Source organism: Cryptomeria japonica, chromosome 2, assembly GCF_030272615.1.
Source record: "Cryptomeria japonica chromosome 2, Sugi_1.0, whole genome shotgun sequence".
Lineage (NCBI taxonomy): Eukaryota > Viridiplantae > Streptophyta > Pinopsida > Cupressales > Cupressaceae > Cryptomeria > Cryptomeria japonica.
This window is the reverse complement of record NC_081406.1, coordinates 567,218,588-567,232,520: the sequence shown is the minus strand read 5'-3', so window position 1 is coordinate 567,232,520 and position 13,933 is coordinate 567,218,588. Positions and strand designations below refer to the sequence as shown.

The 13,933-nt window shown below is 34.3% G+C and overlaps 1 protein-coding gene across 1 annotated transcript; it reads right to left on the bottom strand.

Moving 5' to 3' along the window:
• Positions 1-6,204: 6,204 nt before the first annotated feature.
• On the bottom strand, positions 6,205-12,171 carry LOC131041538 (catalase-1/2). Its single transcript, XM_057974668.2, has 10 exons — positions 11,971-12,171; positions 10,207-10,303; positions 9,722-10,059; positions 9,282-9,464; positions 8,909-9,178; positions 7,408-7,671; positions 7,202-7,291; positions 6,924-6,991; positions 6,552-6,645; positions 6,205-6,458 (listed from the first exon to the last, which is right to left on the bottom strand). Exons 1-10 carry the CDS (start codon positions 11,983-11,985, stop codon positions 6,399-6,401), a joined length of 1,479 nt encoding a protein of 492 aa, XP_057830651.2. The 5' UTR covers positions 11,986-12,171; the 3' UTR covers positions 6,205-6,398.
• Positions 12,172-13,933: the final 1,762 nt, after the last annotated feature.

The window sequence follows — 13,933 nt, the reverse complement described above, 5'->3', positions numbered from 1 at the left end:
ACCGAATCATTGGGAGCATAAACATTAACAATCCTAACGAAATGATTATCAATTGACAGCAAAACCCATACAGCGCGTTGCATGGGATCAAAACTGTGAGAAATAACCGCAGAAATCCAACGAGGTGAAAGGAGAGTAGCAACTCCACCTTGACCAGCCTCATGTTGGGAAGAAAAAATAAGGCTATTCGGCCAAAAAACATGGCATGCAACAATAAGCATGAAACCAACCATTTTAACTTCCTGAAGGCAGAGAACATCTAAGCCTAAAACACGTTGATGAACATCTCTAATAGAATAATTTCTAGTGAGGTATATGAGACCTCGAACATTCCATGAGTTGTAATTCATGAAAAATATTGCATGCCATCCTCATTCCTAAGAGAGGAGAAGCTATTGTGCAAAAAATATGAACTAAGACCGAGAAGAGAGTCCCCACCAGAAATAACTCTTCTTTTCTCTGAACCACCATCTGCTACCTCAGCACACCTAGAAGGGTTGTGAGAGTAGCGTAGAGAGTGTGGAGCAAAAATTGTAGACACATCCTCAGGAGTGCGAACCCAAGGGGGTCGAGTGGCACCCTCAAAATATCCCTTCCTCTGCTGACCAGGGTTTGAAATTGAAGCGAACGGTGTAGAGACCACCTGGGCAGACGGTACCTGCATAGGAGACTCTGTCGTCGATTGAGAACTTGATCCGACGAGTGGCTTTTGGGCAGAAGCCACATAGTTATTTCCTTTACGAACCACAGTGGTCCATTCATCCTGCTTAGCTCCCTCCACAGGTTGAGAGTCAGTCTCTTTAACAGGGGGTTTTATTTTCGGTACAACTAAGGGACAATCCCTAATTTTGTGCTTCGTCGACTGCACCAATAACAAGTGTTGGGAAGGTTCAAATAAAGCACCTTCTGGGTGAAGGTATTGCCACCCACTTGAATATCAACAGTTTATTTCAGGTTGCAGGAAACGTCAACCTCAACGCAGACCCTCTTTTGAGGGCAAGCATTGAAAAACCAGTCTGGTTCAAGACAAATAACTTTGCCAACAAACTAAGAAATAGTTTGCATGAAAGGCCAACAAGGCAAAGGAAGACCAAGGAACTCAACCAAGACCAGGACTTGCAACTTTTTGTCATCTGAGACAGAAAAGTTTCGAGACCAACGCTGGAAAACCAGAAGGGAAGACTGAATGGTCCATGGCTCATAAGATAGGATAGCCTCAACACGGGAAGGGTTCGAGAAGCACAACAAAAAGAAACCCTTGGTGAGGCTTTGGCAACCCAGTCACGAAGCATTCTTTCAGGAGGGATCCTACCCACAAAATAACCCATCAAAGTGCATTTTTCAAGCCACTCACAGGCATTATCAAAATCTTAAATATGAAGCACAACATCAAGTGAGGGCATACCTCATGAAACACTTTCAGAACAAATTTGCGAGGGTGTTTGTTCTGAGGCGCCATGAGGGTCTGTCGCAGCAACTCCAGCAGCAACATCAATTGTTGGACTAAAGTTGGTCGTAGCCATAATAAAATCTAGAATCCTGCAGTAAATGCGGTCTAAAAAAAGCAATACACAACCTCAAACCCTAGCAGAGCTCATTTCCATTTTTCTAAAATAATGCTTTCGAATTGCAATTTTGAAAAAGGTCCAGAAATACGATTTTCAAGAAATTAATTCTCATACAAAAATATAGAAACTTGTATCTACAGAAAACACACGAATAGAAGATTTCATCTAAAATATCTTTCTCAAGCATGATAGAAGATAATCTCATAGCAAAAGGCCAAAAAGACCAAGAGAAAGGCACAGTTTTAAAAGCATCTGATATCACAGTCCCACTGTCAATAACAATTATCATTGATAAAACTACAGTAAAGAACTCCTTCAATACAACTCATATACACAGAGATACAAAGAATCATTGATAGCACAAAAAAGAATGGAGAAACAATAAACCTTACCATGCAAATAGCAAGTTGAAAGACATGCAGAAAGCCCTAGTTAGAGCTCTAGAAGATGCATGGCGACCAAAGCGGTAGATCTCCTCCCAAAAAGAAGAATGGTTGATCTACTTTTAGGGTTCGAACTTCATCATGCCCTAAAAGTTAGGGATATCATTTTTTTTTTCAAGAAACAAATTCTGCATGTAATATGTCAGCCATGGGGAGGCTTTAAAAAACCCACAAGACTTTGTTAAAAAAAATCAAAAGTTTGTATTATTTTAAATAATATTATTATTAATTAATATGTTAATAATGGTTTTTTATCTGATCAAAACACATACCATTATTAGTATATTAATTAATGATAATTATTATTATTTAATTACTTTTATATGTACATATAGGGATTTAATCCTTATTATACCCCTATATATATATATATGAAAATAATTAATAATGGCATCATAATGGGCATCTTTGAGTTCCGTTTTTAGAATGTAGACACAATAAGAAAAAAATTGTAAAATAAATACTTAAGTTGAATGAAATTACGAATCCTGTTATTATTTATTACTTAAGTGCATGAAGAGAGGGGAATGCCTTAAGATGTTTATTTTAGAAACTCTCCCTACTATGCATACATGCTAAAAACCAAAACTCATAGGAAGATTTATATGGAAGCTTTAGAGGGCGGATTTGAGTTTGAGGTGGAGTTTTGTATGGATTCTTCTCATGATTTTGGGGATTTGGTGCTTCAATTTGAGTGTCACATGGGTCAACTATGAGTTGACAAAGAGATAGAGGTGTGATTCACCCTTGTTTGCATGATTTGAAGCCTCTTTTAGTGGCTTTTCATTTTTTCTCGTGGATTAGACTTTGGAGGAGATATTTTTCAGTTGGAGCTCACTTGGAGTTTGATTTCTTTGCCTCTTGTAAGGCCTTTTTGTATAAAGTGAAAAAGTTTATTTTTTTTCACTAGTTTTTTATGATCATTCTTATGCACATTGCAGTCATTTTGGATATTCTTCTAGCTCATTTTTTGCAGTTTATGACAAAGTTTTGAATAAAGCTTTCAGATTTTTGCCTTCAATTTCAGGATTCATTTTATTTTGTGCATGATTGAGAGTATTTTATTGTGCTATGCTTTATAGCCTTTCAAATTTTGTCTCACACATAAGATCATAGGTTATGCTTTGCATTCAATTAATTCAATCTTGTTGGTTGTGAAAGGTCTCTTTCCTTTCAATTGATTGAATTAAAGATCCTTTGCATGAAATATTTATGTGTAATGAATCAGGAGTTTCATTGTGCAAATTGGTGGTTTGAGAAAGAATTGTTGTCATTTTAGAAATCAACTTGGTGCATCACCTCCTAGAACAGTTTCAATTTTCACTTTTTCCAATCATTTCTTACTGTTTTCCATACCCTTCATTAGTTTAAGGATGTATTCAAAGGGATCCGGCCCATAACCTGGAGATTCGTTTCTTATTCTAAGTTCACCCACAACTTAAGATATATTTTCATGTTGCACGGGATTGCTCAAGTACTGGTATTGACTTGCTTGGCAGAAGCGGGTGCATCCTTCGTGACAACAATTATGTCAATCTAAAGTTGTGTGGAAGTCCTTGGTTATTCTCAACCTACTAGCCAAGTTAACCACTACATTCCTATACCTACATCCTTGACTAGTGTGCCTACATTTACATCTTCTATCATTGTTGCTTCTACACCAAATGTTAATCCTACACATGTTAGTCATTGGGGAAATCTTATTAATCAATACTCTTATATACCTCTTTCTATGAGTTTTCCATTTGTTTCACAACCATCTCCCATGCCGACATACCATGATGTTCCCCCTCCTTATTCTCAACCTCCACCTATTTGCAATAATGTTACTCCTCCATCACAATCCAATATGTCCAATTCTCATTCCTCCACTGAAGCAACTATCAATAACCTAGCTCAAACCATTACGTCCTTACAACACCGATTGGCTTCTATAACTCAATCCAAATTCAATATTCCCACATTTGATGTAGCGATACCACTATCTAATGAGATTGTTAGTGTGTATCCTCCTAAATATATGGAAATTACCTAATTGGAGCTATACAATGGAAAATATGACCCCTTGACTCATGTGAAGACTTTCCAAACTTTGTGTAGTGATTTCTCTCATGATCAAACACTTATGGAAAAATTATTTACTCGAACCTTTAGAGATAAAGCCTTGCAATGATATTGTTCTTTGTCTCCTTATTCTATTAATTCTTTCCAACAATTGGCTAATGATTTCATCCAACAATTTCAAAATATTATTGGTCATAAGATTACTTTGACTGATTTTATTCATTGTAAGGAGTTAAAGACAAAGTGACTAATTTTATTGGTGAATATAAACATTTGCATTCAGAAATTGCTTATCATGTGCCTAATCATGATGTTCAAATATTTTTTATTGCTAATTTACAAAAGGATATAAGAGATAAGCTTCTATTTTCTAAATTCACTTCTTTTACGCAATTGTGTGCAGTGCTTCATAATTATCAACTTCAATTGAGTCAATTTGAATCATCCTCTTCAATGGATCTGATTGACAAAAACATAAGTGCTCAAAAATCATTTATGAAGTTCAAACAAATCAAAAGTTTCATCAAGATAAATGACAACATCAACACTCAAGTGGCAGCCATGAAATCAAGTGTGGCCCCTTTATCCAAATACTTTACAAAATAATACTCCTCTTTTTGAGTCTTTGCATAGTATAATGTTGATATTGATGAATTCTATTGTGTCGCAACTTCCTCACATCAAGCCAATTGGCCATTCTAAAATATTGTCAGCTTCCCATTATCCTAAAGCTTTTTGTCAATATCACTATCATTCTGGTCATGAAACTGAGAAATGTTACGAGATGAGAAACAAGATTCAATACTTCATTGATAAAAATACTATATCTTTAGCTGGTGTGAATGACAAGTGGAATAATTTCGTAGCTCCTCCTAACCAAAACCTCCAAACCTTCACCAATCCATTGCCTTCTATTTCTACCAATGTTGAATTTGAGCCACTTGATTTCTTCCCTAATGATGATGGTGTAGAATCTAATAATGTTGTGAACCTTGTCAGACAAACCTCAAACCTACTTGAAATACTTATGCATTACATTTGATCCTAGTGAAACTATTGTTGTACCTGATGGCCCATTATATATTACTATGAAGATCAAGGACAAACTTTCATGAGGGGTTCTCATTGATCCAGTATGTATGGTGAATGTGATTACTGAATAACATCATTTTAGTCAACAATTGCATCAAGTAACATATAATAAATCTAATGTTATGGTTAAGGTGTATGATGGTTTTTCTTATCCTACTATTGGTTCTATTACTCTTCTAGTTGAAGTTGGTACTAAGTTCTTTGATGTCACCTTTTCTATTGTTCCTACATTGGATAAATTTTGTGTGAAGTTGGGACATCCTTGGCTCTCTTCCATGAAAGCTATCGCTTGGCATTCATACAATGGTGCATTATAATGCTGCACCATACTTGCAAGAATATATACCTGGAATTTTGGGCTCAAGGTCACTTCATTGACCACATTAATGTCTTGTAAGCATACACTGTCTACATCATCAACATTCACATTACTTATAAACACATCCAGCTCTTGTTTTGGTACGTAATCAGTCTCCATTTCGAAATCGTAGTTTATGTCCTCATGAAAACCTTCAAAAGTTGGCTCATACAAATCTGAAAATGCCTTATCATTGATGCCTTCATGTAACCCCCTTCCATCATGAGCATTTTTCTGGTCAGAACCATTGGTGCCAAGGATTTTGTTAACATTTAGTTTCTGCGGCTGCTTACTTTGTCATTGACTGAATTACTGACGAAAGACTATCCCTACTTCGTGGTGGTGGTGGTGGTGGATTAATTTTTTTAAAAAAATTCATTCAAAATACTTATAAGAGAATAGGCCATTCATACATGAACATAAGACATGCAATCATTAGAAATAAAGGATTCATGTGACCACAATAATTATAATAGAATCATGTTTTTTTTTTCTAAATTTTCATTTCTATTGAAATGTTTTTTATTTGCTTGTATAAAAATGAAAGATTTATTATTTGCTTGTACAAAAATCAAATAACAAAGTCAATAATAATATAGATTATTATTTTAAATATTTTCATTCAAAAAGTTTAAAGAGAATAAAAGTGAGACATGATAAATGAATTTAACATATGCAATAATAGAAATAAAAAAGATTCATAATAACTTCACAATAATTACAATAAAACATGGTTTTTGTGATTTGAATCTCGATCGAGACATTTATCACTTTATAAATACTAAATAACAAAGTCTCTTATTATAAGAACAATATAGATTATTTTGAATATCTTCGACAAAATATTAAAAACAAGTAGTTCAACTATCCTTTTTACATCAAGGATTTCATCCCAAGACGAGAAGCCAATCGTTGTCCCAGTCCTCTATCACACTGTCCAATATTTATATAAATTTGTCAATAAATTTATACAAAAAAATTCATAATAATGTAAACGAAGGAGATGAAATATATAAAAATGCATACCTGAGACCAATAGGAAAGCCACACACTCTTAATCTCATGGGTTACTCTTGGATCAGAAAGACCATCAGCAAATCGTTTTATCCATCTTTCTTGTCTAAAAAGGGGAAGTGGTTGGTTAATATATGAAATATGGATAATAGAATTTTTTTTTATTATAATTATATAATTGTATTGAAAGAGTTTTTGGATTTTATTGTGTGTATTTTTTGTTTTGATATTTTGGATCACACTCAATGATGTATAATCAAATAAGAAGAATATTATTCAAAACACCGATGCAAAAAAATATGCATGATTGAATCTAAAAGAACTTTTAATCCAATTTCATGAACTATAAAAAACTCATGCCCATTAATATATAATTAATTTTACCTGTCTCGAGGCCATGAACGGAAGAGATCCCCTGGTTGCTTGAAGTTATTTTCTTTCGTAATTACAGTCTGAAAGCAAAAGAAAGAAAAAATTAGAATACAATAATAAATATAACCTTTCATTTAAACATAAAATGATTAAGGAAACAACTTCTGAATTTGATTGTGTAAGATTTTTAATATCAACGTTTCCAATCACACTCCATGATCCATCATCATAAAATGATCAAAAAATTAAAAGCGTAGATATGAAGATCTAAACAGTAGAAAGTTATGTACCTTCTCCCTTATACCATTAACAACAATTCTGGGCATTGGCACCCTTTCAGAGGGTCGAACTGGATCAAAACGAGATGGGAAATAATCCACCTGCAAATAGTCGTTAGAACGAAAGAAATCTGTAAGAATTTTAAATATGGGTGAAGAAGTTGAGCTTTTAACATAAAAAACAAGGATTTTTTTAAGAGGGTTTGAAGTGAAAGAACCTCCTCGTCTCTGTGCACCATATTCATGGCACCATCTCGATGGTTGTTATGATGGGGACACTTGGGAGCATTGACAGGGAGTTGCAGATAGTTGGGGCCAAGCCTGTGTCGCTGGGTGTCTGCGTAGGCAAATGTTCGAGTTTGAAGCATTTTATCGTTGGTGAAATATATGCCTGGAACAATGGCAGCTGGGTTGAATGCCAACATTTCGTTCTCATTGAAGAAGTTGTCAATGTTTTTGTTCAGAACCATCCGTCCCACAGGCTGCACAATAATAACAAACAAGATATAAGATGATGTTAGGAGTCTTGGTTTTCTCTTTGATTGTGTGAATTTTTTATCAATGTTTCAGATCAGATTTTATAATCTATTATTTTTCTTATCTTGTTATCTTCTTTTTTTATCAGGATGATGGATCATGGAATGTGAACTGAAATGTTTCGGAGCATACTACATGATCTATTATTCCTCTTTTCTTGTTGTCTACTTTCTTCATCTAAGGATGTATTATGGAGTGTGATCTAAAGTATTTCAGATCATACTCCATGATCTACTATTTCTCTTTTCTTGCTATCTATTTTCTTCATCTGATGATGAATTGTGGAGTGTGATCTGACATATTTGAGACCACACTCCATGATCCATTATCACTCATTTCTTGATATCTACTTTTTTCATTTGATGATGGATCATAGAGTGCAATCTGAAATGTTTCGGATCACACCATAATCTATCATTTCTCTTTTCTTGCTATCTACTTTCTTTAGCTTATGATAGAGATCATGGAGTGTGATCTGACATATGTCAGATCACACTCCATGATCTATCGTTCCTCTTTTCTTGCTATCTAGTTTCTTTATTTGATGATGGATAATGGAGTGTGATCTGAAATATATTAGGATCTCTTTCCATGATCTATTATTTCTCTTTTCTTTCTATCTACTTTTTTCATCCCAATGGTCAATCATAGAGTGTGATCTGAAATGTTTTGGGTCACACTAGATGATCTATCATTTCTCTTTTCTTGCTATCTATTTTCTTCATCTGATGATGGATCATGGAGTGTGATCTAGCATATTTTGGATCATCATTCCATGATCTATCATTTCTCTCGTCTTTCTGTCTACTTTCATCATCTGATAGTGGATCATAGAGTGTGATCTGATTATTTTAGATCAGACTTCATGATCTATCATTTCTCTTTTCTTGCTATCTGCCTTCTTCATCCTAAGATAGATCAAGTAGAGTGATATGAAATGTTTCAGATTCCACTCCATGATCTATCATTTCTCTTTTCTTGTTATCTACTTTCTTCATCTTCATGATATAAAATCTGATCTGAAACATTGAAGAAAATTTCACAATCAAATTGAAAAACATTTCAAACAAATATCATAAACAGTAAAAATTTAATGACTTCAATAATTATGTAAGTTTTGGGGTTTGCCTTTCTTCAGAATTAAGCCCAACCCTTATCATGAACTGTATAAAAGAAAAGTACCTGCAGGGGAAACAGATCCTCTGGCCAGATCTTGGTGTCGTCAAGAGGATCGAAATCGAACTTGTTCTCATCAGCAGGATTCATGGTCTGAATGTAGAACCTCCACTCTGGATAATTACCAGAGGCTATGGAGTCACTTAAATCCTTGGTGGCATGACTGTGATTGGTACCTCCCACAATCACCGCTTCCTCATCCATCATGAATTTCTGTCCGCATGTGGGTCTCCAATGAAACTTCACATACGTTTCTCTCCCCTCTTTGTTAAGAAACTGCAACAAAAATTTCCCAATAAATAAAACATTTCCTTCCAAGAAAATCAATAAACCCAATACATCCTGTTTTTAAAGTCTTTCCCTAGCAAAACCCCATTACCATAAATGTGTGAACACCATAACCATCGATGTGTCGGTAGTCGGATGGAATGCCCCAGTCGTCGTAAAAGTACATGAAGGTCGAACAGCTCTCTGGAAGGTGGGAGCAGAAATCCAGATACCTCCACGATTCCTGGATGTGGGTCTTTGGATTCGGCTTGAAAGCACGAATAACATCTGGGAACTGTAGCAAAACTTCATCTCAGTTTTCAAGTTATAATTTTGATCGGCCTTAAACAGTCTGTTGTTAGTTGGTATGAGTTTTTCACAATTTTAAATTTTGTGTATGTTTTTTTTGTTCGACATGACAAATCACATTCAATAATTCATCATCAGATTTCGAAACGTTAAACAAAAATATACACAATTTAAACTAGAAACTTGGATTGATCGTTCTATATTTGAGAAAAAAGAAGAGTAAGAAAACAGGGCAGGTAGTACCTGAAGTGCATCTCGGGTGAAGAAAACAGGGATGTTGTTTCCCACAATGTCGAAGTTTCCTTCTCTGGTGTAGAACTTGGTGGCAAATCCCCTGGGGTCTCTTATGGTCTCTGGGCTTCCCCTCTCGTGTATGACAGTAGAGAATCGTACAATCACAGGTGTCTGAACTCCTGGTGCCCTCAAGAAATCAGCACAGGTGAGATGGGAAACATCGTGAGTAACCTCGAAAAAGCCCTTAGCTGAGGCCCCTCTTGCATGGACTATTCTCTCTGGGATTCTCTCCCTAGTAAACGTTGCAAACTTCTCTATCAGATGGTAGTCCTCTAGCAGAACAGGACCTGATCAACACCAACAAAGAGACTATTGTGGGATTTTTCATGAATCAGTTAAAGATTTGAAACTTAAGATCTTTCATTTACAGCTGAAATGTTGTGGAATGTTGTAGCATTAAACTATTAATCTGTTAAAACCAGTCTATTATGTACCTCTATTTCCTATCGTAAGGGAGGAGGTGTTATTCCACACTGGAATCCCCTGGTTTGTAGTTACGTAGGGTGCATTGAAAGCACTTGATGGTCGATGCTGCAAGTGCAAAGCAACACTAACACTATCAGATTCAAGCTGCTCATAATTTTCTTCCAAAAAAAATGGTGCCAAGCCTATCCTAACTTCATAAAATGGCTGAAATTTTAAAACCCATTAAAAATTCTTGGTGTCCAGCATAAAATATTAAAACCCATTTCAGAGTTGGTTTAGAAAATTTTAGATTAGATTATATAAGCTCTTTCCTTCATTAGATTATTTTAGATTAGATTAGATTATGATCTAGATCTATCATTTTGATGTTGGAAAAACTCACATAATCTGATTAAAAAATTCAAGAATGTTGACTTTTATATCTTTGAGTTCAAAATAACATACAAAGCTTGAATCCCTGATCAGACTACCTTTAAAATACTGGAAACTAAAATCTTATTTTGATAAGTGCTTTCAGATAGTATATATTTCCTTCTCCTCAGATTGCAGAGCATGATCCGAGGATGAAAATAAAATACACGTTATTTTCAAGTAAACCTCTTCAAATCTCCTAAAAAATAATAAAAATAAACAAAACAAGCTTCTTTTTCACATGTCTAAAAACACTAATCCCTTCATCAAAATAAGTACTAAAAATGATCTAAATATAGAAAAAGACAAGATATATATAAAACCTTCCTCAAGAGTTAAAACCTCATGTACTTACATATTTTGTTCGATATGCGGCTAAAATCATTCAAGACAGAGATTATGTAGATAAATTAAACAACTAAAACATCAGAATATCCGTCTAAAACTCTCTTAATGCCTTGAATACGGCAGCAACATTACTATCAAATAATTGATTCTGAAAGTTACAGATATCTTTTAAAGATCTTCTTTTGCATCGTGCTACAACTCGAATCAAGCAGCAGTAACTCCAAGCATGAATAAGAGAAAAGAAAGAAAGCCAAAAACTTTTCTCCATGGATCACACCACTTGTTAATCCAGCTTAGTTTCAACTGTAATCTCAGCTTTAGTCCCATTAAAATAATTAAAAAAAATAAAACTGCTCATCTTAGTTCTAAGAATGATAATAGAATCTGTGACTAACAGATCTAAAAGCATATCTATGTAAAGTACGTTGAAAGATATCTTTTAAATATCTTTCTTTCGAATCGAGTAGCAATAATTCCAAACATGAAAAAGAAAAAAGAAAGAAAGCCAACAAAGCTCTTCTGCCATGGATCACACCACTTGGTAATCTAACTTAGTTTCAACTGTAATCAAAACTTTAATCCCATTTTAGTCTCAGCTGTAATCTCAGCTTTAGTCTCAGCTGTAATCTCAGCTTTACTGTAACTCAAATCGAGCAGCAGTAACTCCAAGCATGAAAAAGAGAAGAAAGAAAGCCCAAAACTTTTCTGCCATGGATCACATCACTTGGTAATCTAACTTAGTTTCAACTGTAATCTCAGCATTAGTCTCATTTTAGTTTCAACTGTAATCTCAGCTTTAGTCTTATTAAAACAATTAAAAATAAAAATAAAACTGATCATCTTAGTTTTAAGAATGATAATAGAATCTGGTATTAACAGATCTAAAATCAATCTATATAAAGTACGTCGACAGATATCTTTCTTAAAGATGTTCATAGAACAAATAGATTCTAAAAATGTACACTAAACATGCTTAATAACAGATCTGAAAAGAATTCAAAAAGAATGAGCACCTTGTAGGGATCCATTAATATAACTGCAAAATTTCCCTCCTATTGATCACACTCAAGTATTTGCTGCGAAAATGGTGAAGAATAGGGGCAAGTTATATAGGCAGTGGGGGGGCCATTTGCCTCAATTATCAACCAAATCCAAATCTGTCGGAGTAAAGCTTATCCCAACTTGGCTGCCCGGTCATCCCACGAGTCCACCGCCATGTAACATCAATTGGATTAACATGCAAAGAACAAATGACAAAAATATCATTAAAAAATGTTTGCATCTGCAAAGTTAGAGAAATAATGATATATATTCAGGTCAGGAATTTGACAGTTTTTGGACCATTGTTTCAAAACAAAAGAAAAAGTTATTATTCTACAATTGAAGTTGAAGAGAGGATGTAAATGTGCAGAGTAATTAATCTCGAAAACAATAAAATAAATTGTATTTAATTTTTGCTACTTATTATATGATGATTAACAATTGGTATAAACAAACATCGTTTTAAGGAGATGTTTTTGGATCTGACCCTAGTTACCAGAAACGCGACGGGAGACATCCATTTCGCGTTTCGACGGCCGAAACGGGTTTCCCGTTGCTGACGGCCGTTTCCAAGCTGTGATTTGGTGATTTTCGTTTTTTCAGATAGCCGTTAGAATTTAAACAAAAGGTTAGGCAACTTGGAGGTGGAGTTAACATTAAGTTATAAATGCAAGCTGGAGTTTATAACTACCAATACTGGAGTTTACATTAATTTATAATTTTTGTACGACCAGTTAACTATGACACATTTATTTTTGTCCTGGTGGTTTGGTTTTATTATTATATTCATTGTGAAAAGTGTTTTATATAAATTATTTTAAAATGAAAGAATGAAATTAAATATTTTTTTAACAATGTTTAAATTTTTAATTAGAGATATGTGTATTATAGTTTTTATTTTTAAAATTAATTTTGTTTTATTTTACAAATATATATATATATATATACACATCTATACAATCCGTTTCTTATACGCAACCTTTTAAAATTCCGTTTCTCGTCACGTTACCGTTGCGGTTGTGTTTCTCGTTTCTCGTTTCTGGTAACATAAGATCTGACAATGTTACCCATCAAATTTTACAATCCATCAGATGATAGAAAGCAACAGCAAAGAAAATTATGATTATGGATCATGATAAAGGATATATATATATATTTCGTTTTCATCATAAAATCCTGCCTTTTTTCTCCGTGAGTACCCATTAAATATTCTAGTTTGTGTATAATATCACCATATCCAGGAAAAGCAGACGAAACAGTGCAAACGTCGTAATCATCCGTCATCATTTGAAGATGAAGGCATCGAAAATATCAACGTTTCGATCAACACAGTTTGATTACTAAGAGAAATCTGCTACTCTATTCATTTTTTTATGTCGATCCGAGTTTGATTTTGGATATGCTTCATTTCACTGTAAAAAGCTTATCCTCGAGAGATGATACAACATTATTTAAAAGATTCTGTCGCGCACTAAATTCTTTTTCCATTGGAGGATTTAAAATATAGGATAATCAATTAAGATAATGTATTTATTTTTTTATTTTTTTTATTTAGTTTTAATCATTTTAAGTCTTAGACTACATTCTAAGTAAAGCTAGGGTTGGTTCGCTCATGTTAACATCAATACTAGGAGAAGGGTACCAGTAGTGGACATAGTTCTAATAGTGGACACCTTTTTGTCAACCCAACCCCCCAGTACTAGATTGCAAAGGAGCCCAACAAATTGATAATGGAAAGTTTATTAATGAATATGATATGTACCAATAGTGGATAATTTTGCACAAATGTCCCAATAGTGGTGCACAAATCCGACATACGGTTTGAGAGTTCTATGTGCGCGAAGTTAGCTATGCTCACTACTTACCCTTCCCCTATACTGCATTTAACATTTTGGACATATTCCTCGTTTTCTCATAGTTTTTATCTTCCATTTA